Source organism: Rattus rattus, chromosome 2 (genome assembly GCF_011064425.1).
Source record: "Rattus rattus isolate New Zealand chromosome 2, Rrattus_CSIRO_v1, whole genome shotgun sequence".
NCBI classification, from domain to species: domain Eukaryota; kingdom Metazoa; phylum Chordata; class Mammalia; order Rodentia; family Muridae; genus Rattus; species Rattus rattus.
This window is the reverse complement of record NC_046155.1, coordinates 49,794,236-49,821,339: the sequence shown is the minus strand read 5'-3', so window position 1 is coordinate 49,821,339 and position 27,104 is coordinate 49,794,236. Positions and strand designations below refer to the sequence as shown.

Sequence of the window (27,104 nt, the reverse complement as noted above, 5' to 3'; positions counted from 1 at the left end):
TTCTGAGAGGACATCCTCATTAATGTTTGTAAAGGGCTATGTAATGCTTAAGTGAAAAATAAAGAGGCTACATGAGGGTAAATTTTTCCTAAATGCCAGCTTTAGAAACTTGAGATGTTTTTATGCAATCAACTGTTCTGAACATCTTAAAATTAATGATAGACAAAAATAAAAATTTGTGAGTTGATGACCTAGTAAATAATGGAGAAAACGTGTTTCTCTGTGGCCATTTTTCTCAGCCCACAGTCTCTGAAATGCTGTGCACATGAGAATTTCTAGTCTTTTAATTGTTTCGAGCTTCAAGTAGGCACCTGGGCTCATGTGTGTGTGTGTGTGTGTGTGTGTGTGTGTGTGTGTGTGTGTGTGTGTGTGTGTGTGTGTGTGTAAATAATAGACACAGAGTGTTACTTTATGGTTTTTTCTTCCAAAGTATAATGAAAATAGAAACTGTACATAAACAGCAGTACAAGTGCAAATAAGAAAAACTCCTATAGTTTTAACTGGAGAAAGAGGATCAACTGGCAACCTCTCTGCCTTAGTTGGGGTTTCTATTGTTGTGAAGACTCACCAAGACCCTGACAACTCCTTTGATGGAAAACATTTAATTGGGGCTGCCTTACAGCTCAGAGGCTTAGTGCATTATTATCATGGGAGGAAGCAGGATGGCCTGCAGACAGACATGGTTCTGGAGACAGACCTGAGAGTTCTGCATCAGGATGGATAGGCAACAGGATGAGAATGTGATCCACGGGGCCTGGCTTGAGCTTCTCAAACCTTAAGCCTATGCCCAGTGTAGCCCTTCCTCCAATAAGGCCACTTTGTCCTATAAGGCTACATTCTACTCCCCATGTGCCTCTGGGGGCCATTTTCATTCAAACCACCATACTATCAGATGACTTTGAGAGGTGATAAGCTAATGACCAAACATGAAAAGGAACAAGGTGGAAAAAATAGCTTCTTTACCATGAATGAAACTAATGTGTGCACGCCAAGTTCCCGGTTTCCAGCTGTCACCTAGAAGTATCATCAAAACTGAGATAAAACCTCAGGATACAAGATGGGTTTTCAACTCCTTGATAAAAATATATACATTTCTAATTTCTTTCCTTCATATAACTGAATGATATATCTCAAAGGTAGTTAAAAAAATAAACATACTGTGGGGAAAGAGAGCTGAACACACAGGAGTGCAGACAGCCTGAAACTGCAGGACAGACAGCGACTTCTGAACACCTCTGCCCATATCTCCAGTCCAAGGGGAAACTGCACAGTGCCTCTGGACACAGGAATATAGGAACAGTGATCTGCCCATACCAACAGTTCTGGTCTGCGCCCAGGACTGAACTGAACCAGCCAAACAGCTCCTTGCACCCAAATCCTGTTGGGGAGAGAGCTGGACCCTCAGAAGTGTGGACACTCCTGAGAAGTCAGAGGAGACTGCCCTCTCCCACAGTCCAGACCCAAGAGGAAATTACCCAGTGCTTAAGGTGCCTGCAGTGTGCAAGAACCTAGGAGCAATCAGGGACAGGACCCTTTGATTCCTGCCCATGCCTAGAGCTGAAAGACAGTCTCCATGAGTGCTGACACACCTGAAATCAGAGTACCTGTTCTCAAAAAAACTAAAAGAAAATAGAAAAGAGTTCTACAGGAGTGCTGATGCAGATGCCTACAGAAGGGTCAAGTCACTCTCAGAAACAGTAAGACAGGCAAACACCAGAGACAATGACTAGAGGCAAGCACAGGAACCTAAGCAACAGAAACCAAGACTACTTGGCATCATCAGAGCCCAGTTCTCCCACCAAAGAAAATACTGGACATCCAAACACACCAGAAAAGCAAGATTTAGATTTAAAATCAAATTTTTGAAAATCATGGAGGACTTTAAGAAAGATATAAAGAACTCCCTTAAAGAAATGCAGGAAAACACAAGTAAACAAGTAGAAGCCCTTAGAGAGGAAACACAAATATCCCTGAAAGAATTACAGGAAAACACAACCAAACAGGTAAAGGAATTGGAAATGAAATAGAAACAATAAAGAAAGCACAAAGGGAGACAACTCTGGATATAGAAAACCTAAGGAAGAGACAAGGAGCGGTAATACAAGCATCACCAACAGACATAGAAGACATAGAAGAGAGAATCTCAGGGGCAGAAGGTACCATAGAAAACATCCACACAACTGTCAAAGATAATGTAAAATCCAAAAAGCTCCTAGCTCAAAACATACAGAATATTGAGGACACAATGAGAAGATCAAACCTAAGGATAATAGGTACAAAAGAAAGTGAAGACCCCTATCTCAAAGGACCAGTAAATATCTTCAACAAAATCATAGAAGAAAACTTCCCTAACCTAAAGAAAGAGATGCCCATAAACATACAAGAAGCCTGCAGAACTCCAAACAGATTGGACCAGAAGAGAAATTCCTCCCATCACATAATAGTTAAAATACCAAATGCACAAAACAAAGAAAGAATATTAAAAGCAATAAGGGAAAAAGATCAAGTGACATATAAATGCAGACCTATAAGAATTATACCAAACTTCTCACCAGAGACTATGAAAGCCAGAAGATCCTGGACAGATGTCATACTGACCATAAGAGAATACAAATGCCAGCCCAAGTTACTGTATCCAGCAAAACTCTCAATTAACATAGATGGAGAAACCAAGATTTCCATGACAAAACCAAATTTACACAGTATCTTTCTACAAATCCAGCCCTACAAAGGATAATAGATGGAAAACTCCAACACGAAGTGAGAAATTATACTGTACAGAAAACAAGAATATAATTTCCTTGCAATGAAACCAAAAGAGAGACACACAAATATAATTCCACCTCTAACAATAAAAATAACAGGAAGGGACAATCACTATTCCTTAATATCTCTCAACATCAATGGACTCAATTCCCCAATAAAAAGATACAGACTAACAGACTGGATACATAAAGAGGACCAACATTTTTTGCATGCAGGAAACACACCTCAGAGACAAGACAGACACTTCCTCAAGTAAATGGCTGCAAAAAACTTCCCAAACAAATGGTCCAAAAAACAAGCTGTAATAGCCATTCTAATATCAAATAAAATCGACTTTCAAATAAAAAGTTATCAAAAAAAGATAAAAGGACACTTCATATCCATCAAGGAAAAAATCCACCAAGATGAACTCTCAATCCTAAATATCTATGCTCCAAATACAAGGCACCTACATATATAAAAAAACCCCTACTAAAGCTCAAAGCACACATTGCACCTCACACAATAGTAGGAATTTCAACACCCCATTTTCGTCAATTGACAGATCATGAAAACAGAAATTAAACAGAGACATAGAGAAACTAACAGAAGTTATGAACCAAATGGATTTAACAGATATTTATAGAACATTCCATCCTAAAACAAAAGGATATACCTTCTTCTCAGAACCCGAGTGGTACCTTCTCCAAAATTAACCATATAATTGAAAAAACAGGCCTCAACAGATACAGGGAAGTTAGAAATACTCCATGCATCCTATCAGAATCATCCATGGACTAAAACTGGTCTTCAATAACAAAATAACAGAAAGCCCATAAACATGGAGCTTGAGCAATGCTCTACTCAATGAACAATGGCCAAGGAAGAAATAAAGAAATTATAGACTTCTTAGAATTTAATGAAAATGAAGATACAACATTTCCCAAACACAATGAAAGCGGTGCTAAGAGGAAAACTCATAGCTCTCAGTGCCTGTAAAAAGAAACAGGAGAGAGCATATGTCAGCAGCTTGACAGCACACCTAAAAGCTCTAGAACAAAAAGAAATAAATAAACCCAAGAGGAGTAGAAGGAAGGAAATAATCAAACTCAGGGCTGAAATCAACGAAATAGAAACGAAAAGGACTATAGAAATAATCAACAAAACCAGGAGCTGGTTCTTTGAGAAAATCAACAAGATAGATAAACCCTTAGCCAGACTAACATGAGGTCACAGAGGGTGTATTCAAATTATTTAAATCAGAAATGAAAAGGGAGACATAACAATAAAATCTGAAGAAATTAAAAAAAATCATCAGATTCTACTACAAAAGCCTATATTCAACAAAACTGGAAAATCTGGAGGAAATGGACAATTTTCTAGATAGATACCAGGTAACAAAGTTAAATCAGGAACAAAGAAACTATCTAAACCACCCCCAAACTCTTAAAGAAATAGAAGCAGTTACTAAAAGTCTCCCAATCAAAAAGAGCCCAGGACCAGATGGGTTTAGTACATAATACTATCAGACCTTGATAGAAGACCTCATACCATTACTGTCCAAACTATTCCACAAAATATCAACAGACGGAGCACTAACAAATTCCTTCTATGAAACCACAATTACTCTGATACCGAAACAACACAAAGACCCAACAAAGAAAGAGAACTTCAGACAAATTTCCCTTATGAATATTGATGCAAAAATAATAATATTCTTGCAAACCGAATCCAAGAACACATCAAAACGATCATCCATCATGATCAAGTAGGCTTCATCCCAGGGATGCAGGGATGGTTTAATATAAGATAATTTATCAACATAGTCCACTATGTAAACAAACTCAAAGATAAGAACCACATGATCATTTCATTCGATGCTGAAAAAAGCATTTGACAAAAATTCAACACCCCTTCAGATGAAAGTCCTGGAAGATCAGGAACTCCAAGGCTTCCATATCTAAACATAGTAAAGCCATATACAGCAAACCCAGTAACTAACGTCAAACTAAATGGAGAGAAACTTGAAGCAATCCCACTAGAATTGGGGACTAGACAAGGCTGCCCTCTCTCCTACTTATTCAATATAGTACTACTTGAAGTCTTAGCCAGAGCAATCACACAACAAAAGGAGATCAAAGAGATACAAATTGGAAGGGAAGAAATCAAAATATCACTACTTGCAGATGATATGATAGTGTACTTAAATGATCCCAAAAGTTCCACCAGAGAACTACTTAACCTGATAAACAACTTCAGGTTGTCGGGGTATAAAATCAACTCAAACAAATCAGTAACCTTCCTCTACTCAAAGTATAAACAAGCTAAGAAAGAAATCAGGGAAATGACACCCTTCAAAATAGTCCCAAATAATATAAAATATCTTGGTGTGAGTTTAACCAAGCAAGAGATAGATCTGTATGATAATTCTTCAAGTCTATGAAGAAAGAAATTGAGGAAGATCTCAGAAGATGGAAAGATCTCCCATGCTCATGGATTGGCAGGATTAATATAGTAAAGATGGTCATTTTGCCAAAAGCAATCTACAGATTCAATGCAATCCCCATCAAAATTCCAACTCAATTCTTTATAAAGATAGAAAGAGCAATTTGCAAATTCATTTGGAATAACAAAAAAACTATACTCAGTAATAAAAGATCTTCTGGGGGAAATCACGAATCCTGACTTCAAGCAGTATTACAGAGCAATAGTCATAAAAACTCTATGGTATTGGTACAGAGACAGGTAGATAGACCAGTGGAACAGAACTGAAGACCCAGAAATGAACCTACACACCCATGGTCACTTGATTTTTGACAAAGGAGCTAAAACCATCTAATGGAAGAAAGATAGCATTTTCAGCAAATGGTACTGGTTCAACTGGAGGTCAGCATGTAGAAGAATGCAGAATGATCCATGCTTATCACCCTGTACAAAGCTAAGTCCAAGTGGATCATGGACCCCACATCAAACCAGACACACTCAAACTAATAGAAGAAAAAACTAGGAAGCATCTGGAACACATGGGCACTGGAGAAAATTTCCTGAACAAAACACCAATGGCAAACATGCTCTAAGATCAAGAATCAACAAATGGGACCTCATAAAACTGCAAAACTCCAGAAGGGCAAAACAGACACTGTCATTAGGACAAAATGGCAACCAACAGATTGGGAAAAGATCTTTACCAATCCTACATCTGATAGAAGGCTAACATCCAAAATATACAAAGAACTCAAGAAGTTAGACTCCATAGTGTCAAATAACCCTATTAAAAATGGTGTGCAGAGCTAAATAAAACATTCTCAGCTGAGGATTATCGAATGGCCAAAAACATCTAAAGAAATGTTCAACATCCTTAGTCATCAGGGAAATGCAAATCAGAACAACCCTGAGATTCTACCTCACACCAGTCAGAATGGCTAAGATAAAAAACTCAGGGGACAGCAGATGCTAGAAAGGATGTGGAGAAAGAGGAACACTCCTCCATTGTTGGTAGGATCGAAAATTGGTACAACCACTCTGTAAATCAATCTGGAGATTCCTCAGAGAATTGGACATTCCACTACCTAAGGACCCAGCTGTACCTCTCCTGGGCATATACCCAAAAGATGCTCCAACATACAACAAAGACACATGCTCTACTATGTTCATATGCTCATAGCAGCTTTATTTATAATAGCCAGAAGCTGGAAAAATCCAGATGCCCTTCAACAGAGGAATGGATTAAAAAATGTGGTATATCTACACAAAAACAATGCCTTCATGAAATTCATAGGCAAATGGAATGAACTAGAAAATGTCATCCTGAGTGAGGTAACCCAATCACAGAAAAACACACTTGGTATGCACTCATTGATAAGTGGATATTAGCCAAAAAGCTCAAATTACCCAAGATGCAATCCACAGACCACAGGAAGCTCAAGAAGAAGGATGACCAAAAATGAGATGCTTCCCACTCTTCTTAAAGGGAAAAATATTCATAGGAGGGGCATGGAAGCAAGTTTAGAGCAGTGACTGAAGGACTAATATTCAGAGTCTGCCCCACATGTGAAGCCCATATATATATATACAGTCACCAAAACTAGATAAGATTGATGACGCTAAAAAATGCATGCTGAAAGAAACCAGATATAGATCTCTCCTGAGAGACACATCCAGAACATGTCCAATAAAGAGGTCAACGCTAGCAGCAAACCACTGAACTGAGAACAGGACCCCCTTGGGGGGAATTAGAGGAAGGATTGAAAGAGTTGAAGGAGCTTGCAACCCCATAAGAACACAATTTCAACCAACCAGAGCTTCCAGGGACTAAACCAGTACTGAAAGACTATTCATGGACTGACCCAGGGCTCCAACTGCATGTGTAGCAGAGAATAACTTTGTTGGGGCACCAGTGGAAGGGGAAGGCCTTGGTCCTGCCAAGGTCGGACTCCCAATACAGGGGGATATAGAGGCGGGCAGTAAGGGTGATGGATGAGAGGAATACCCATATTGGGGAGGGGCATTTTATGAGCGACTTATTGACAGGAAACCGGGAAGGGAATAACATTTGAAATGTAAAAGAAATATATCTAATAAAAAACATACTGCTGCATACATTAATCCTACTTCCATTACTTGAAAAAATAATTTATATATAAAAATATTAACCAAAACTCTAGTAATACTATAGAAGTGATCATCAGAAAATGTCTACTAATAGTACCTATTTATGACAAATGATTCTTTGAAAATAAATAAAAATATTCTTTTATTAAGATATTCGTCAGAGTAAGGTTTTAGATGGAAAAGTGAAAAGGGGTTTTCATTACAGTTTATAGGAGCCTGGTGTATTGTGGGAAGATCAACAATAGGAAAAGAATGTTTGAGCAAAAGTAGAGAGAATTGTTTCGTGGTCATGCAAGAGAACCTGTAGGTCCCATGCAGCATTATTATTTAATACTGGATGGAATTGTTTGCAATGTAGGCTCACAATCTTGAGTTTTAAGGGAAGGTAAACACTTTAGAAAGACCATATATTTATAGAAGAGTATTATTTAATTTTCCTTAATGAAATGTGGTTACTGTTTCATAACCTTTTGCTTAGTTTATCTGAAAGGTTCAGTTCGGGAAGGAATTGTACAGCCTATAAGCAATGTTTTTGTTGCTTTTGCTATTTGTTTTCAAGGTGTCTCTAGACACAGGCTGGCCTCCAATTCCCTATGTATTTGAGGATTTTCTTCAATTTTTGATCCTTCTCCTTCCAAGTCCCAATGGGTTGGGATTACAGGCTCAAACAACCATATCTGATTTATGTAGTGTCAGGATTAAACCAAGGGCTCTGGGTATGGTAGGAAAGCACTCTAAAAAGAGAGCTATATCCAAGCCTAGTAAATCTTCCTGCCTCAGGATAAACAGATAACTTTTCTACAAACCATATCTATTGGAGTGCTGGCATAGCCACTGTCATGTCACTGTGACTAAATACCTGACAGAAATCATTTAAGAGAAGAAAGGTTTATTTTAGTTTATAGTTTGAGAGGGCCAATGCACAGCAGAGAAGCAGCGGTGGAGTTCATGGGTAGCTGGAGTAGACAAAGGAAGCAGAGAGACTGGGATTCCGAGAAGGACCCATAATCCTAGAGGTATCATAACCTCCTAAAGCAGTACCACTAGCTGAGAACCAAGTACTAAAACACACAAGCCAAACCTACTTCAATGATAGTATTTATGATTATGTAAAAGGAATAATTTAGTTCCATTTCCTATATCTGTGGTAGAAATATACTAGCAAGACCAACTAAAGGGTGGAGAGAGAATTTTGGTTTCTTCAAAAACTGCAGTTATGTTCTGTGATACATTTTTCTTTTAATCCCATTTGTTTGGTTCTTCCTGCTGCTGCATTTGCTGTTGTGTTTGCTTTTGCTATTGCTCGTTTGCTGGTTTAGTGGACTGCTGGTATTGTGATGATGTTAACTGGGCTTGTCGCAAGGGACCAGATGACCTTAATCAGTAGGAAGTAGCCTATAGTGGTCTATGCCCCCTTTTTCCTCTAACCTTTCTCTCCTACCTAGTGCTGTAGGGTTGGGTGGAATAAGCATTGGGATCAGGGTAAAGATTTAAGAACTTGATTAGTGACACAAAAATAGTGCCAATACCATGGTGAAAGGGATTTGTTGGCTCACGGTTCTGAATGGCAATTTATCCTAGCAAGGAAGTCAGATTGGGAAGAGCTTAGGGAATGGGTCAGATCTGTAATCAGGACCAAAGAGCAATAAGTCCATGGATCCTAGTGGTCGGCTCGTTTCCTCCACTCTTACTCAGTTGAAAATTCTCCTGCCTAGGGAATGTTAATGTTCACAGTGAGCAGGCTTTTCACCACATATAAGGGGAATCGAGTCAATGCTTCATTAATAAGTCTACGGTAAATTTAATTTACATGATTCTCATTGAGACTTCCTTCCCTAGTGATCCTATACCATATCAACTTGATGATAAGCAAATAAATAAATAAATAAATAAATAAATAAATAAATAAATAAAATCATCCCAAGGAGTAAGCCAGAAATTCCCAGAGCAATAGAGGGCACAGACTTACCTTGTCTGTACTGCATTCAAACAAGCCAAGATCAAACAACTTTTCTGATGGTAGTGTCATTATAGACTTATTCTTTCTGACATGACAAGATACCGTGGCCTGAAAACCCTTTTGTACAGGCCTAAAACAGATTGACACTCTGATAATTTAATTGTACTGACAATGCCTTCATGAAGAATCATTGTTGGTAAGAACCTTAACCACTAAACAACGCTGACTATGTGTATCTATATGAAGAAATCATGTGGGGAGTACCAACATGCTGATAACATGTATGTCTGAAACTTAACTACCCAGCAGAGCTGCTACTAGATTGAACCCTAGAATCATGAGAAAAAAATTCTTGTTCTTAACCCACTAGTCTGAAGTATAGTTTTAATAGCGATGCATTTATAAAACAGATACTTCCCTTTTTAAAAATTATTCTATAGCACTTGGGCTGCTGCTGAAAGATGAAATTAGCCCAAGATATAGACATATCTTTGGAAATGCAATCACAGAACATAAGTTCCTCAAAGAAGTTTTACTGGCTGCTTCTCTAAGGAAATGAAGAAAGGAGAATGGAAAATCGGCAGATGAACGCATGATTATGTTCGGCAACATGGCCATTAAGCACACTCGATCCTCATTTCCTCTCAAAAACAACGTGAAATGATCGAATGCCTGTCATTAAATAATTGAAGGAAGAAGGAACATTTCACATGAACTAGACCTCCTGGCTGGCAGGAGGCTCTTCTTCCTGGATGATTTGCTCTTCCCACAGGTTCCTGAGGAGCAACAGAAGGGATTCTCACTCCACTAATCCTCAGATCCTCTCTGACAGAACCCCCCTGGTGGTCTCCATAGTCTTTTCGGGAAAGCTTTAATAGCCAAATATATTAGCAAGACCACATGCAGCTGAAGCCTCGTTAATCTTCTCCAATACACCCTGGCATTTCTACCACTTTACCACACTACATTAATATAAGTAAAACTAAAACACACTTACCAGGACATCGCTGTTACCGTGGGAAGGGATGAAGAATGTGGATACATTGTAGTGACTGATGATCAGAACTGATTTGTTTGGGTGGGTTCATTTTCTTGATTTTCAACTTGACATTTACTCAAACTAGAATCAGGCTCATACCTAGAAGGTTTACCAGAAATGGTGTGGTCTTCATCTAACTCGGTGTTAAAGTAGACAGAGACCTTTCCTTTCTTGCTCTCCCCTTCACTACCTGCCTTAATCATTTCTAGTGGCATAAAAAGATTTCTTGTCATTAAATGAACATCAATCTTTGTAAAGCTTCCTAAGAGCTAAGAAGGCAAATGCTTCTTTCTTCTCTCACCACGGTTCCTTTTGAGAGCAGCTAACATTTTTATATGTAGCCTTTTGGCAGTTATAGATCTTTGGAGACTTAAAAGAGAATTTATTCTGGGGTTTATAATGTCCAAGGAAATGTGTCCTGATTACGTGTGAAATAGGGAGCTATTTATATTCCTGGAAACGTCAAGGTAGCTCAAATATTACCAAATTATTTAATTGGTTGCTATGTGACAGTAATAAAAATGCCCCCCCCCGAAATTGTGCATTTTCCTTTAAAATACTGTGTTTAGGTTTTAGTGATACTAAACCAGATGGTGCAATTGTAACCATTAATTGATATTACATATTACTTGGTGGGTTTTATGCAGTAAAAGCTGTGTCATCAGCCAAATGAGATTGTATTTTCACAAGTAAGGAACACAGAGAATGCGTATGTTAGGAAACCAGTTACACCACAATTATTCTTACTGGCTTTAGCACCTGCTTCTTTAAGAGTTAGCATGTGGGGATGTAGTTCTTTCATTACTTATAGTATCTTTTGATCAAAGATTTTGATATCTGTTTCTCTTGTTTCTTTCTTACCTATTTTGGGGGAAGACGTGAAATCATTTGTGAGAGGAGAAGTGTTTAAAACACAAGAAGAAAAGAGGCTTGGGTCATTGTAGGGATTCTGGCATGAGTGAAGACTGGATATTTAGCTTTATTTTGAACATCCCATTTCCTGCCTTCAGGAATGCCTTGTTTCGGATGTACACCATGTAATATCTAACACCGTGTTATTGAGTGTCTCCGTAATCTTGTACCTTTCTTGTCTCCTGTGTGTCCTCCTAGGAAGTATTCTTTCCCCCCTCCCTCCAGCATCTTCTCAGTTTCTTCTTTCTCTCCTTCCTGCTCTTATCTAGATAACTGATTTCTTTCTTTACTGTTTTTTTTAATCAGAATATACAGTTCTAAATCACTATTCATTATGAGGTGATTCAATGCTCACACATTGAAAAGCAGTTTAATACGCCTTAGGTTGCATCACTACTACTACTGACAAATTGTGTGGCCCTGAGTGAGGTGTTTCATTGCTTTGATCCTCGTCTCCTTATTGTCATATAGATAGAATGAGCTCTCTTAGAAGTAATATTATTTTTAGTATGATTGACTGGAATAGTGTTTTCTTCTTTTCATTTTGTAGCATGGTGCCCCATGCAAAGTACCTGCTCAGGAAATATCAACTCGTTTATTGTTACTGTCCTCATAAAGGCACCGCAGAGACAAATGTCAGAAAAAGAATTTCAAATGTATGACTCTGAACTAGAACCATGACACTATTACTATAATGTATAGAACAGGGTTCGCAATTTTTCAGGGTATTAATATCGTTGCCTAAAATCATTCTTATTCTCTCTTAGTAAGTAAAGCATACATCCAGCATGATTTTGTCCAGAATCAGATTTAGACCTTGGTCAAAGCTCTTCTTGAAATTTAGAGCTGACACATGCATACACATATCCCTGCTCATTACCCTGCCTGTCTCTGAGCACACTTCCTCTTAACAGAGGTGCAGCAGAATCCCCAGAAGTGAGAAAAGAGCCTCACAGTGACATCCTTTTCTAGAAATAGGATTCTCTAAGGTGCCTCAAGGGAGGAGATCGTATATAGTAGTCTCATGGGACCTAAAGTAGGATGTTCTGTAATATTCCTTGAAGTTCCTTCTCCAGTGTATAGCCCAGATTTTGTCATTTGTGGTGAACCTGCTTATCTATTGATTGACTGTAAGGCTTCACAAAGGAGGGTTTATGGATACAATTTTCATCACTGTTCCATACAGTGATAGTGGGAAGGGTCTTTTAATAAGCAATGAAGACCCACAAGTTATGGGCTGCTTGAAAATTCCTCTTCCTTAAAGTTTCAAATTCCATCAAAAAGGGGGGAAAGTGATAAAGTAAAACCCACACAATAAACTTCAGAACACAATGCCAGTTTTCAAGCAGTTTCTTAGCTCATAAGTAGATGGCCTATTACAAAAGGTTGTCTTTATCTCTTAGCGTTGAATCACACTGTTTTGTGTTAACAAGCAGAGATGGTGCATTTTGCCAGCTTCACTGAGCTGACAGAATACAATGTAGGGCAAGTGGTTGTGCTGCCCGCAGTTTCCCATAGACTTTCTTCTACAGAGGACATGTGGTTGAAACTTCTTCCTTTAATTACCTTCTGCCCCTTCGTTCACTATTATTTCTGCTTCAGTGACTTTTCTTCCCTAGGACATTTGGGGATCTGTTGCAATGCTCACTAATGCTGTCCTACAAAGAACTGTCAATTGATAAACACTGACTGCGCTCACCCTCAGCTTTGGGAGAGGATGGCGCTTATTCTACACTGGGAATAGGCAGCTTTTTCCACCCACGTTGGTCAGCAAATTACTTCCTTGCTCTGATTACATTTTCCTTAATTTGTTTTTAATTTCCAGGCCAGAAGCTTGCAACTGGTCTCCTGTTTTGTTTACAGAGAAAAATATTTGTGCTTGAACAAAACAGAGCATCTATTGGCTGTCGTTACCACTTTGTCATTTTCCAGGTCATTATGAAATTCATTGGTTATGCACCTGTGATGTGACCGTTTGGACATGAGCTAAGTCTTGAGAAAAGTGAGAATGGCATTTCCCAGTAGCAAAGAACCACTACTGCTTGAGTCTAGCCTGTGAGTGGCACACGACCAACAAAGGAACAAACAAGTCATGAGTAATGGGTAATAGGGATAACATAAAAGAACTCTTTTTTCATTAAGGTCACAGAAATGATGGAAAAATATATACCCAGAAATGTTGATATTCCCATTAGCTCTGTTTTATGTAAGCAGGTGTGTTGTCAAATTCCAAAGCAATATACCTAGGGGAAGAATTGTAAAACTAAGTAACAGTAGCATTTCTCTGGCAACAAGGACCAAAATATATACCTGGAAAGATCATAAATTTGCCTGACAAGGTTTGAAAATGGTGTCATGGAGCCATATGGTGAATTTACGGCAAGTTTAATTTTATGATCCTTTCATATTTGTCTGTATGGGCATATGGACACACACATGGCATTGCACACACACGATGTCCAGAGAGCGTCTTTAGAAATCCACTCTTTCCTTCCATGCAAGGATCAAACTCATGCATTCAGGTTTAATGGAAAGCATCTTTTACCCAATGCGAAATCTTGCTGGGCCACCTTCAATTTTTGACTACGCTAAGCTGTCAGAAGGAATACTACTAAGAGAGGAGAGAAGTGATGTATTTGAAATCTATAAATTGTATTTCATGTTCATTTGTCACCTCTAGGAAAAGCAAATAAAGTTTCTTCCTCCTTCTGAAGTGGATGATGAATGATTGCTTCGAGCTGGACTGCAGAAGCCTGTGCCGCAGTTATTGACTTCCTATGGAAAACAATTCATCCATAGATGCAGTCAGTGCCATGTCCGCACACCCCGCAAGGCATGGGTAAACGGGTGCTAATCACCGCAGTCCATCTGAACAGAGAGTAATTACTCCTGTTCAAAGCAATCTCTTCCCCCTGTCTTTACCCTGCTCCTGTCCAAGCAGAGCAGCAAAGAATGTGTGAGAAGACTGAACACCCCGTGCTGCAGGGGACTTCTCTGTTGTGTTCAGGGGAAGGGATATGCTAAATGATTCATTCACTCACTTGTAGATTCGTCAATTTGACACAAAGTCGTGCAGGCCTACTATGGAATAAGCTTTGTTTCAAGCTGAGTGCGTTCCCCTGAGAGCTACTGTTGAGAGTATGAAAAAATAGGATTTATACCTTTTGCAAACTTCTCTTGAAAACCTGCTGTTAATTTCGTTACTCAAAAAGAAGGAGATCCAACATGGCCAAACACCACTCGTACAAAGACACTTGAGGAGCCAGAAGAGGGTGGAGAGGCATCTTGACCTGGTTGCAAACGAGGGAAAAACGGCTTACTGGATATATTGCTAGATGCATGGGCATGAGGATCTGAGTTCAGATCTCTAGCCCTCAGCTTAAAACTGAATCAAGCAATTTCTACCTACAGTCCCAGCATGGGATAGTGATGATGTGGGGAACTCAGGGGCTTACAGGCCAGCCTGGCTGACGTAAATGGTCATGAACTTCAGGTTCAATGTAAGACACTGCCTCAAAAACAAAGTAGAGAATAACAGACAAAGACACTCAACATTATTCTCTGTACCCATGCAAGACTGTGCGTGTGTTTGTGTGTACTTGTGTGCATGTGTGTGCGCGTGTGCATGTCCATGTGTCTCTCTGTGTGTATGTGTGTCTGTGTCTGTGTGTGTGTTCAAATGCTCACATTAATGATGGTAATAGATAGGTAATAGATAAATAGATCTGAATAGACAAATAATAAGCAGGTAATAGATAAATGATAATATACATAAATAAAAATGAGAAGTGTAATCTAGGAATTTGAAAAATTGCTCAGGAGTTTGAGTTTAATCATTTTGAAAGTATTAACCTTTGGTATACTTTCTTGAAAAGACATCCATTATTTTCACATCAGCAACACTACCTATGTCCAAAGACTGAATTATATTTATTATGTATTTCTCTATGTATGTTAAAACGTTTCAGTATGGATCTTGCCAAATGATTTAATTACATGCTAACTTACTTACTTTTTGTAACTGACAATTGGAAGACAAACCTCGGTTCATTTGAGGAAAAATCATGAAAGAATTTAAGATTGAAATAACAAGGTTTCCTTAATCATCCAGCAACTCATTAAGGATGCACCGCATTCTTTCACTACACTAACTACAGCCTAATTAATTTGAAGGTTATGATTAAGGAATTAAAATACATTGCACTTGTCTTTGGGTATCCAAAATTGTGTGCTTACTTTTATGTTTGCAATCCCCCCATATAATTACATAGGTTCTAATTTTAAATACAGTTATGAATACATATCAGACACCATGATATAGCATATAGGTATGGATAAGATACTCAAAGGGACCAGTACATACATCATAAAGTTGTTAGGATAATAGAGTATTGATAAACAAAGATAGATCCATACTGGCCCGACCTGCTTCTTTTGAGGAGACTTGGGCAGAAACTAGCCTCTGTGGTCCAAATTCACAGGGCCAGGCTAACAGGAAGATCACCCCTCCTTCCAACATTTTATGCATGCAGATTACCAAGTACAAGGTTTCAGGTGAACACTAGATAGACAATTTAATCATCTTCTTCTCCTTACATTGGTGCCCAGCAAGGCCATCCTCTGCTACATCTGCAGGTAGAGCCATGGTCTGTCTATGTATACTCTTTGGGTAGTGGATTAGTCCCTTCGAGCTCTGGTTGGTTGGTGTTGTTCTTACAGGGTTGCAAGCCCCTTCAGCTCCTTCAACCCTTTCTCTAACTCCTCCATTGGGGACCCCATTCTTAGTTCAATGTTTGACTGCTAGTATCCACCTCTCTATTTGTCAGGCTCTGGCAGAGCCTCTCAGGAGACAGCTATATCAGGCTCTTGTCACCATGAACTTCTTGGCATCAGCAATATTGTCTGGGTTTGGTGGCTGTATATGGACTGGAGCCCCAGGTTGGGTAGGCTCTGAATGGCCATCCCTTCAGTCTCTGCTCCCAACTTGGTCTCCATATCTCCTCCTGTGAATATTTTTGTTCCTCCTTTTAAGAAAGATAACAAATATCAATGTCTTAAAGAATTCCTTGCAATATTTCAGCCTCTTTTTAATGTTGCAGGGGCATACAACATAATTTCATATAGCCTAATGAATTTAGAGTATGCATGCATATTAAACAAGTTGCAGAAAACAATAAAGTCACTTTGATTTAGGGGTATTTTGTAGTCTTAATTTGAATTCCTTTTATTCCTATGTCAGGTGAAGCAGGTTGCAAGATGAGAAAAGCAAACATATTTTAGTTAGCCAGGACCTAGGAAATCAAAATGTAGGAAAACTTCCTCTGGCTTGGCAGTGAATGCCTGTAAAGCTGGGCCTCTTAATAATATCCTGAAGATTACTTTTTGACAGGAGGCAAGAGGTTGTTACACTTTATTGTTAATTGTGGTTAGGAATACAAGGTGATATGATCATTTGACGGCATATTTATGTTTTGAAACATGACAGCCTTTTTTATGTCCCAATAAATATGAAATCACCTGGAAATATTTCTGTCCATTTAGGAGCCATCGAAATGATCTTGTTTAGAGCGTGCACTGTGTTTTAATGATACCATGTGAGTTGGCACTGAGCAAATTCCCTTGATGTCCCCATGATGGTCATTAAATGGAAGAAGCTGATTGTTAGGTCAACATGACATTGACACACTCATAATTTTTGTCAGTGTTTATGGACAGTAGTCAGTATTTCATGCTATGTGAGAGACAATCTGAGTCCAGTTTTGCATGATTCCTGTCTTTCTTTCTTGTCTGGAGTGCAGCTGACAAGCCTAGCATTCTTCTCAACTGCTTTGGCTTCTACAAGAACCAGTTAGAAAAATGACTAAGAACCTGAAGTGTGTGTCTTAAACACTCCTTATGCCATTTGTGATGGCATCACATCCCTTTTAAAGGTGACACAAACTACTAGGAAGTTTCAAAATGATGATTCCATAGTGAAAGGGATTGTGTTTGCCTGGTACTCTGCCCTTTTATATCAGGACTCTGTGCATTCTTTCTCTCTCTCTTCCTTCCTCCCTCCCACCCCTTCCCTTTTCTTCTTTCTCTCTTCCACTCTCTCTTGCTCCCTCCCTTCCAGCCTTACTGCTAAAACCAGGCTGCAGTGATCTCTCATCACCTTCCCACCAATGGAGCACATCTTTCACACTGAACCAGACTCACCTCAGAGTACCAAATAATAAGCCAGTAGGGAAGAAGTCAAGGGGTAGCATTAAGGCAGGCTGTCTGCAAATGTTAGGTGCACACTTTGGTGGAGCCAAGGAGACCTACAGAAAGCAGGGAATGAGATACTTCATCACATATTCCTAGAGGCAGAAAATGAGAGAAAACAAGCGGTTCTCAAGGCACCTAATTCATCTTGCTTCGACTGCAGTTATTCAGAACACTCAGGCCAAGGGTAGGGATCCGAACAAGATTGCAAAACAAGCACCTGAAGCTAAGAGTTTCTGCAGATTTATAGCCCATGGGTGAAAGATGGAGAAGTACATTCAGCTACGCTTTCTATGAAGGAACTTACATGCAGATCCTTGGAAACTGTTCTAAATGTATTTCTCAGTCCACACTACTGCTTTAAAACACCCCTTTCTTCCTTCCTTTCTTCTTCCCTTCCTTCTTTGCTTCCCTTCTTCCTCCTTCCCTTTCTCCTCTCTCCCTTCTTTTAACTCACTCACTCATTTATTCATTCATTCATTCATTTGGCATATATTTGTTGAATGTATAAAACAAGCTGAGCTTAGTCTAGCTTCTAGTAATACATCTGTGAGCAAACGTTATACCCTGACTCTTGTAAATGTTTTGTTGTAATAAAAGGGACATAGAAAGAATGAAAATAAGGAAATACATAATAGAGTGGTCTAGAAAGGGAAAAAATGGCAGCAGAGTTAAATGATCTATGCACTAAGACCCAAGAAAAATGTCATGGGCCCAAAACTCATAGAAACAAGCTAAAGGCAGAGCGACAGTGATACAGGAGTGTGGGAGAGGAAGGAAAAGAATTGGGGCCCATGCTCATAAATCCTCCTTTCCTACACATGAACAGCCACACTAGTATTTTTATTTTCCCAAGACGGAATGTGACCAAGTTACACCATGAGGAAGGGCTAGGGTTAAGGGAATAATGGGAAATGATTCAGATAAACAGAATAACTTTCTGACTGAGGAGATGGGGAAGCAGGGTTAAGATGCTCACTGCTGAGCCTGACAACCTGGGTTCAATGCTCAGACCCATGTGGTAGGATCCAAAACCAAACCCAGCAAGTTGACCTTTGATCTTATTAGCATATGCATGGCTGCACATAAGCAAATAAAATACATAAACAAATGCAATTTTCATTTAAAAAACAATAACTTTGTAAAGAAGTACCATCTCTCCTAAGAGTCCTGTAAAGGGAGGAGAGTTCCATCTTCTGATTTTTATTACCTTTCCCTGATGAGTTCTTCCTTGGTCTTCAAATGATATAAATGGATTTGTGTTGTCTGAGTAGGAGAGTCAGCCCTTCAGAATGCAGACGCTTCTCTGCCTGACTTTTATGCTTCTTCTGTCAATATGAAAGTTGGGCGATGTGCATCGTGATTCGTAAGCCTCATTTTCTGTTGCTTTCCTGCAGATTATGCTACTCACGGACCCGGAGATTGAGAGCAGTTTGTTGATCAGCTCAGATGAAGGGGCAACGTATCAAAAGTACCGGCTCAACTTTTACATCCAGAGTTTGCTTTTCCATCCGAAGCAAGAAGACTGGATCCTGGCATATAGTCAAGACCAAAAGGTGAGCACACTTACCATGCTTTACACAATGCTGCATGTCTGCTAGGGCAGAGGTCATTGGTTACTTATCTGGGATTTTCATCTCAATGAATATTTTTTAAATGTAGTAGCCTGAGTGCCAATGAGAACATTGTAGGTTGCCTGTCCTAACTATGTAAAAATGTGAGAAAACATACAAAAGAAAGTTGAGATATTAAGTAAGATAGTAGAGAGAGACAGCATGTGGCTTGGATATCATGTTGGTCATCTTCCTATCAAATACTGAACTAACTCACTGATAATATGACAATATTTGTTTTAGTTCATAGCATTGAAAGTTCTAGTTCATGCCTGTATGGCCTTTGCTTTGCCTCTAGAGAGTTAGCACATCATAGTGGGTCATAGGCAAAAACTCTGTTGCTTACTATCAGCTAGGGCACAAATGTAAGGATCAGGCTGGCCTAGAATGCCACAGATCTTTCAGGAACTAAGTAACATAAAGGCATCTTGGTGAACCCCACATCCTATAGTCCTTTAGGGCACCTTGGTGAATTTCACATCCTAAAGTCCCATAGCACCCAGAGAGACAACTTCTAGCTCTTGTAACTTAATCAATTTTCAGCATCTGTAACAGATGCTGAAAGATTTAGAAGGCATTGACTTCCACGGAAACCTAGGCTGTTTTATGAGTGTAGATAGAAAGTCATTTTTCTTGGTTCAAGACCTATTGCTTTTCCCAGACACTAAAGGAGAAGCTACTTTACTAAGGTTTAAAATATTAGAGGGTGACTTTTAAAAAAAATTTGAGAAATGTCAGGTGTCAGTATCATCTTAAGACTTTTCCTTACAGGTTTTCTTCACTTAGTGGCAAAATAGAAGAAGTAGCCCATTGCCTCTAAAGTATCAGACGAAGTTGTCCTACATATATGGGTTCATCTCTGTGTGTATGTACTATAAATGTTCAACTAAAGGTCATGTGTTCTCTAATAGTACTTACATTATCCAGGTATTATATAATTACATTGTCTTTTCCTTTATGGAACTAATACAGAAACATAAGAGTATAAATAAGTTAATATGGAAAAAATTCGACAAAGATGTTCTCAGGTCCTTTATGAATGCCATCATTGGACAAAGATGTTCTCATTATCTTCCTAAGAGGAACCATGGCTTAGACATTACAGGTATTTAAAGAAATGTCAGACACCCATGTTTGGAGGAAATACTAAATCTTCTAGCTAGATTCCCAACTTGATACAAGATTCTGTCACCTAGGAAGAAAGAAACTCAGTTGAGGTATTATCTGGATTGGCCTGTGTCTGTGTCTGTGTCTGTGTCTGTGTCTGTGTCTGTGTCTGTCTGTGTCTGTGTCTGTGTCTCTGTGTCTGTGTCTGTGTCTGTGTCTGTGTCTGTGTCTGTGTCTGTGTCTGTGTCTGTGTCTGTGTCTGTGTCTGTGTCTGTGTCTGTGTCTGTGTCTGTAAGAGATTGTCATCATTGTTGACTCATGTGGAAGGAGCCCACCCCACTGTGGACAGTGGCATCCCTGGGCACTGTGGGTCTCCTCTCCATAAGAGATTTAGCTGAACAGAGCCAGGGAGTGAGCCAAAAGGTAAGCTTGCAGGCAGAGTTGCTTTATGGTTCCTGTCTTTACTTTCTTTAGTGATGGATTGTGACCCCGAAATGTAAGCCAAATAAATCCATTCTTCTTCAAGTCATTCTTGTTTTGTCAGAAACACTAAAGCACAGGGTGGGGTGGAGGGTGGGGGTGGAGGGCTTTGTCTAGGCTGGTCTCAATGTGTGGGGTTCTCCCCAAAGGCAAATGAAGCCGATAAGCAATTTCCCAAGGTCTCTGGTGACCTTAGCATTTTGAAGCAAGCAAATTAACATCATAGGATTGGAGCTTTATTCATGCTGCTTCTACTGCCTAGTAAAATGCACATTTGCCTAAAAATAGGAAAGGTTTGCCATTAGTAGTGCTTTTTTCTACTCTTGAGCAGCCCGACTACCCTTTAGCAGAATGTAAAATTTTGCTCTTGGGGTCGAGCTTCAGTTGTGTTTGGTGCAATTAACAGGTGAAGACTTAGCTACCCAGTACATGGGTTATCTGTCACTTGATCCAATGTTTTTGTATTTTATTCAATTGCAATTTAATTTGCCCCCTAATGCCAGAGGCATAGTGAAAGGCAGATTCAAATGGCTAAGTACAAACAATTATACCCTGGAATTTAACTCTCGAAGTCCCAGTACTTCCAGTGTTCTGTGTTTACTTGGCAAAGTAAATATCCCTGGAGGAGTGAGGACACCCAGGCCGAGGTTCCAACTTAGCCACTTATAGTGAGCAAAATTTGGCATTGTTTTTTAAATAAAAATTTCACCTTAAATGTGTTTTCTGTGGCTAGTTATTTTTTTCAAGGTTCACTTTCCATGTCTTTGAAACCAATATTACGCTGTGGAATGCTTTAAGTGAGACTTAACGGGCCATCCAAGTAGGAATATGAACAACATTGATGCTGAGGGTGATTTGAACTTGGGAAATGGTTGTTATGATGTTTTAGTGAAGAACGTTGCTAATTTGTGCCCTCGTCTGAAGAGTCTGCCTAAAACTAAGAGGAAGAGATTTCAATTAATTGCATTGACAAAGGAAGACTTAGGAAAGCCCAGCATAGATTTTGTCCTCTGTTTTGCTCTCATGAAAAGTATTTTGATACAGCATAGCAGGCATAGAGAGGAAAAATACAAAATGTATAGATCAAGTAATAAAAGGGCACCAGGAAGTGCAATGGAGCTAAATCCTGTGTTCAGGAGATAAACAGATTAAGAGAGTGATGACCTTGGAGCAAGATCCCACCCAGCTAAGCTTATTTTTCATGTATTTTATCATTGAACGGGGATAATTCTATCATGTAAGGCATTATCATTGCTTATTGTTTTCATTTGGAATTTTAATCTGGAATAAATTAAAATCTGCAAACGGAGGACACAGACTTTTGATGTGGATCTCGACTAATGGTAGACATGAAAGGCTTAGGTCCTAGCAGTAGTACACACCTTTAATCCCAGGAGACAGAGGCAAGCAGATCTCTGAGTTCAAGCACAACCTGGTACAGAGCAAGTTCCAAGTACAAAAAATCTTAGTGTGGTATTACATGCCTTTAATCCCAGCATTCAGGAGACAGAGCCATGCAGGTCTCTGAGTTCAAGATCTGCTTATAGAGCTTCAGAACAGCCAAGCCTAGGCAGTAAAGATATTGTTAAGCAGAAAGTTGGTGATAATGTAATAGAAGAGGGGGCCTTGTTCCAGCCCCAGCAAGCAGCAGAACTTGGCAACTTTGGCCATGCACCTCTAGCTTTAGAGTCCAGAATAGAAGGGGCTACTGGGACAATTGATGCTGGTTAGCTGGAGCTAAGAAATCACCAGTGATTAAAAAGAGACCAGCATCACTGAGGTAAAATCTTCTAGGAAAGGTTTTCTGAGAGCACAGAGAAGCTGTGTTCCAGAGATAACCCTGGTTGTAGCTGTGTTGCAGCCAGACTTGATAATGTGTAAGAATCATCCAGGTGGTACTGGTTTTGAAGGCGTGAAGGGATCATGGAGCGCACCTGAGACTTGGTACTGAGAGGCCAAGGAAGGTCACTGCTGAAGGTGCGGCCTCAGTTGCAGTTAGGTAATTGGATGAATTTCAGAAGAGACTTTTCACACTTGAGGCTGTTGTAGACTATGATACTTTTAAAGTTGAACTAATTGTACTTTGCATTATGCTATGGCCAGTTATGGATTCCCATAAACTCATGTTTGCACAAGCTTGCACAGGGAATGGAATGTGGGGGTTTGACTATGTTTTACACAGAGCTAGTACTATTAGGAGCTGTGTCCTTGTTGAAGTAGGTATGGCCTGTTTAGAGTAAGTCTGTCACTGTGGGAGCGGGCTTAGAGACTGTCCTCCTAGCTGCCTGCTGAAGACAGTCTAATCCTATTTGCCTTTGGAACAAGATGTAGAACTCTCAACTTCCCCATTGCCATGCTTCCTGCCTGGATGATAGCAGACTGATTGGTCTGAACCTGTAATCCAGCCCCAATTAAATGTTGGTTTTCATAAGGGTTGCCTTGGTCATGGTGTCTCTTCACAGCATTGGAAACCCTAAGAGTCAGGGACCTCACAGATCAACAAAGTAGCTGCATACATTACGTAAACTTAATAACCAACGTTTAGATGATAAAGGCTTAGTGACCTTTAGACTCATAGTCCCTGAAGGTTATAAGGAATCCCTCCAGTAAAACAAAAATATGACACATTTCTTGAAAAGGAGCACACACATTTTCTTAAACAAAAGAAGAAGAATCTCATAAGTAATTATATAAAGGTAGAAAAGTAATGTTTAGAACATGGAAAATTTTTGTCAAAATTGGAAGACTGGTAAAGCTCGCTATAATACAGACAGATTTGTAGACCCTGATCTTAGTCAGTTTTGGGGGTTTGGCCTAATAGGCACACATGGTTTTTGTTACTCTCACTTAGAACCTTTGAAAAGCTGTCAAGATTGTTATATTCTGAGTCACGGATTATAGGGTTAACCATAGAAATGTACGCTGGGGATTTAGCTCAGTGGTTAACCTTACCTAGAAAGGCCCTGGGTTGGTCCAGCTCAAAAAGAACCAAAAAAAAAAAAAAAAAAAAAAAAATGTATAAATACATAGTGATGTGAGAGTCTGAACCCAAGGTTATTTTGTGAGCATCGACTTGATGAATTCTGTGCTGTCAGTTTGAAAAATCTTTGTTCTATATGATTGGAGGAATTAAAAATTTGATAACCAAATGTTATCATAGGAACATTGAGTTGATTTCATTTCTAGATTTTGTAGGAAAAGAAACAGGTCTTGGTATGAAATTTGGTGGGGTTCTCACTTTTGATAATAATATTTTGAAGTGAACATGTCAACAGAATTAGTCTTTCTACTTTTATCTCTGGTTTCTCAAGGAGAAACAAGGATAAATCATTTATAGAGTTGAACTGGACAATCTGTTCATGTGTGTAGAGAACTGAAAAGACCTCAATGTCTAAAGACTTACGTCAAGGTGTGGAAAGCCATATCTGCAGGGAAAGGGGTCTTCTGCCATCAGAGAAGCCAATGGTATTCTCTGGAGTTACGTGGACAGGGTCTGGGGACCAGCAGGTAGGGTCATTGATACCGGCATCAGTCCTTATCTGGCAGTCATTTACAGACAGTGAGATTTTGAGAATTGATAAGACACAGTTCCAGACACCAAGGAGAGCTCAGTGTTGGCATTGGCTAGCCAGCATCTGCGATTTTTAGGAAAGAGGAACATTTGTTCCTGTGTATAAGTATTGTTCATCAGTTTTTCTCTGTGACAGCTGCTAGTGCTGCTGTTTGCCAAGCTCTCGGCTAAGATCTTAGCCCCAGAGCAAGCTTCCCATCTGCTGGATACAGTTTCATGTCAAGCTCAGGCAAACATAAAGGAACTGACTCTTAGAAAACACCGAGGTGAGGTGCTGGCACCTACACAACTTATCTTTGAGCAGCATGCTCTTCTCTCCTCTTCCCTTTCTCCCTGTACTCTTTGTACTTTGGGGCATACTTTACTCCCTCTAAACATACAGAACTTTTGTTTTTCTCATTTCTCCAACATTGATGTTTTTCTCTACTTCAAGGAATAGGACATTTAAGGCCTAAAAGAATTTGGATTATTGGGGTTGGGGATTTGGCTCAGTGGTAGAGCGCTTGCCTAGGGAACCCCAAGGTAAGGTTCGGGTCCCCAGCCCCGGAAAAAAAAAAAAAAAAAAAAAAATTTGGATTATTGGCCTAGAGAGAACCCATAAGGTCTGAGATACCCCTGTTTCATATTATGCACACACACCTTGTGCAGTCTTTTGAAAATGGCCACTTGGAAGGCCGTCAAAGACTTTTGTTGACTACATTTTTCTTTATGGACCACAGTAAACTTTTACTGGCCACCAGTTCAGTAGAAATTTTAAACATAAACCAGTAACTGATATTTAATGCTAAAGAAACTTTTATTCCCAAGTGTCCTCCTTAGATCTAAGAACAATATAGTGGTTTTGTAGCTTAGGATTAGTTTTTTCCTTAGAGGATAAAATCTCCTGATGATATTTAGTATCTCCACAGTTGTATAGTAATGTCAAAAATAAGCTAATTGAAGGAAAAATAATGAATATGAATGGTAATGTGTAAGTTTTGCCTATACAAGTGTGAGGGACCAGAAGTCTCATGATCTGCCTTTTTTAAGCTGTAACACTAAGAAAGCCAGTGATATGATTTGGTCTCAGTCTGATTTGTTGAGGATTGGGTGAGTGTCTTAGTGGGGTATCCTTGGTTTCAGCCCTGTTCCAGGTATTGATGCCTTGGTACTCAATACCAATAGGTTAATCTGTGATCACCAAGCTAACAGGTAATCTAAAATAGAAGAAACGTGAATGAAAGGAAAGAGGTCAGAGGAATTTTGCTTTGGTTAGTCTGTGGGACCAAGTGAGAAACCAATGGTGTTTTGTTAATCTTGTCCTACATTTTAAAAATATACGTGTGTGTGTGTGTGTGTGTGTGTGTGTGTGCGTGTTCAAGATCAGAAGACAAATGGGTGCGGAGTTCTTCTCTTACCACTTGAGTCTCAACATTCAACTTGGGTGATCAGGTTTGTGACAAGCACTTACCTTTAGGTGATGATTCGCACGGCCTTTTACTTTATATTCCTTATTTAGAATTAATACTTTGGATAGCATAAGCTGTCAAGTACCTGTTTCAGACAACCACAGTCTGCATCCCATAGCCCATAGCAGTTAGCAGGCACAAAAAGACTACCATATTTTCTGTAGGGGCTCAGGAATGCTGTGTCTTCTTTACTGTTTATTTCTGCAGCTTAATCAGGAAGCACATTTTGTTGCTGTTTTTTTCTTCATTTTGAAAACAGGGAAACCAGGAGATGGGGCATGCAGTCCCTTACTTGATTCCTTGCTTTCCCTGACTTCCTTTCCTCAATACAGGAAACCACCCAAGGAAGCCTTGGCAGCAAGCTCAGGCTGCCAGATTACATCTTTATTTTAATTTGGCAATAAACTAGTGTACAAACTGTGCTATAAAACATTGCCTCCAACGGCATCTCTCAGACTGTCTGAAACACCTCACTAAACATGATGTGTTGGGAAACATTCGAAAGGAGAGAAAACAAAGAACAGATGTGACTTTAAGAAAAAGAGAGAGAGAAAGAGAGAGGCAGTAGCAGAGTAGACAAATACCTCAGCCATGTAGAGCACACCAAGTACTGGGCTCCTTTCTTTGTGAGGACTAGTGTTGGAAGAGGTGCTAAGGGGACAATAACCCACCATAATGTCCCATTACAGCATGATGCTGCCAGGACTTGGGCTACTGAATAGCCTTTGGTGGGAGTGTCCTGACCTCTCTAGCTGTCTGGCTCAGCCTCCTTCCAAAGGTTGCTGCAGAAAAGGGCTTCTTGCCACTGGCCTTTACTCCAAACAGCTTCTTGGCTCTCCCTTCTCTATGCATGGCCAGAAACACCTAGGTCGAGGGCTCCATTCCTACTCAGATGGTCAAGTAGCAGAACCGAAGAGAGCACGCTGGTACTGGGCAGTGTGCACCTGGAGAGCAGGCATTATTCTGCTGAAGTCCAGGCTGTGTCTAGCTTCAGCCTCTGCCTGGCTTCACAGGATGACAGGGCCAATGTCCAGACCTCTTGGCTTATTTGGAAGAAGTAATCAGACTACATTTGTCAAATTAAATATATGTTTCAAAAGATACAAGTGTTTACAACTAGCACGGCAATTTTTAAAATGTGTGTTATGCTGCATAAAAAAAACCTCATCAACTGCCCTGAATTGGTTCCCAAGCCACTTTCTACTTCTTAAGTTTTCTCATTTTCTTTTTTTTTCTGTAAAATTTATTTTAGAGAATGCTCATTTATCTGTTCTATGATTTTAAACATTACATTTGAAGAGGGTGCTCGCTTGGGAAGAGGGGGAAGACAGTGGGAGGGTGGAGACAAGAGACTAATACAGAAATGAGTAAG

At 39.6% G+C, this 27,104-nt stretch overlaps 1 protein-coding gene across 4 annotated transcripts in view; it reads left to right on the top strand.

Moving 5' to 3' along the window:
* The window catches only part of Sorcs1 (sortilin related VPS10 domain containing receptor 1), a 507,144-nt gene that overhangs the window by 298,118 nt on the left and 181,922 nt on the right, over positions 1 to 27,104 (top strand). For all 4 annotated transcript variants that reach the window (XM_032892179.1, XM_032892181.1, XM_032892180.1 and 1 more), the window contains exon 4: positions 18,911 to 19,069. In XM_032892179.1, the coding sequence (XP_032748070.1) occupies positions 18,911 to 19,069 (159 nt within the window). The remainder of the gene's footprint in view (positions 1 to 18,910; positions 19,070 to 27,104) is intronic.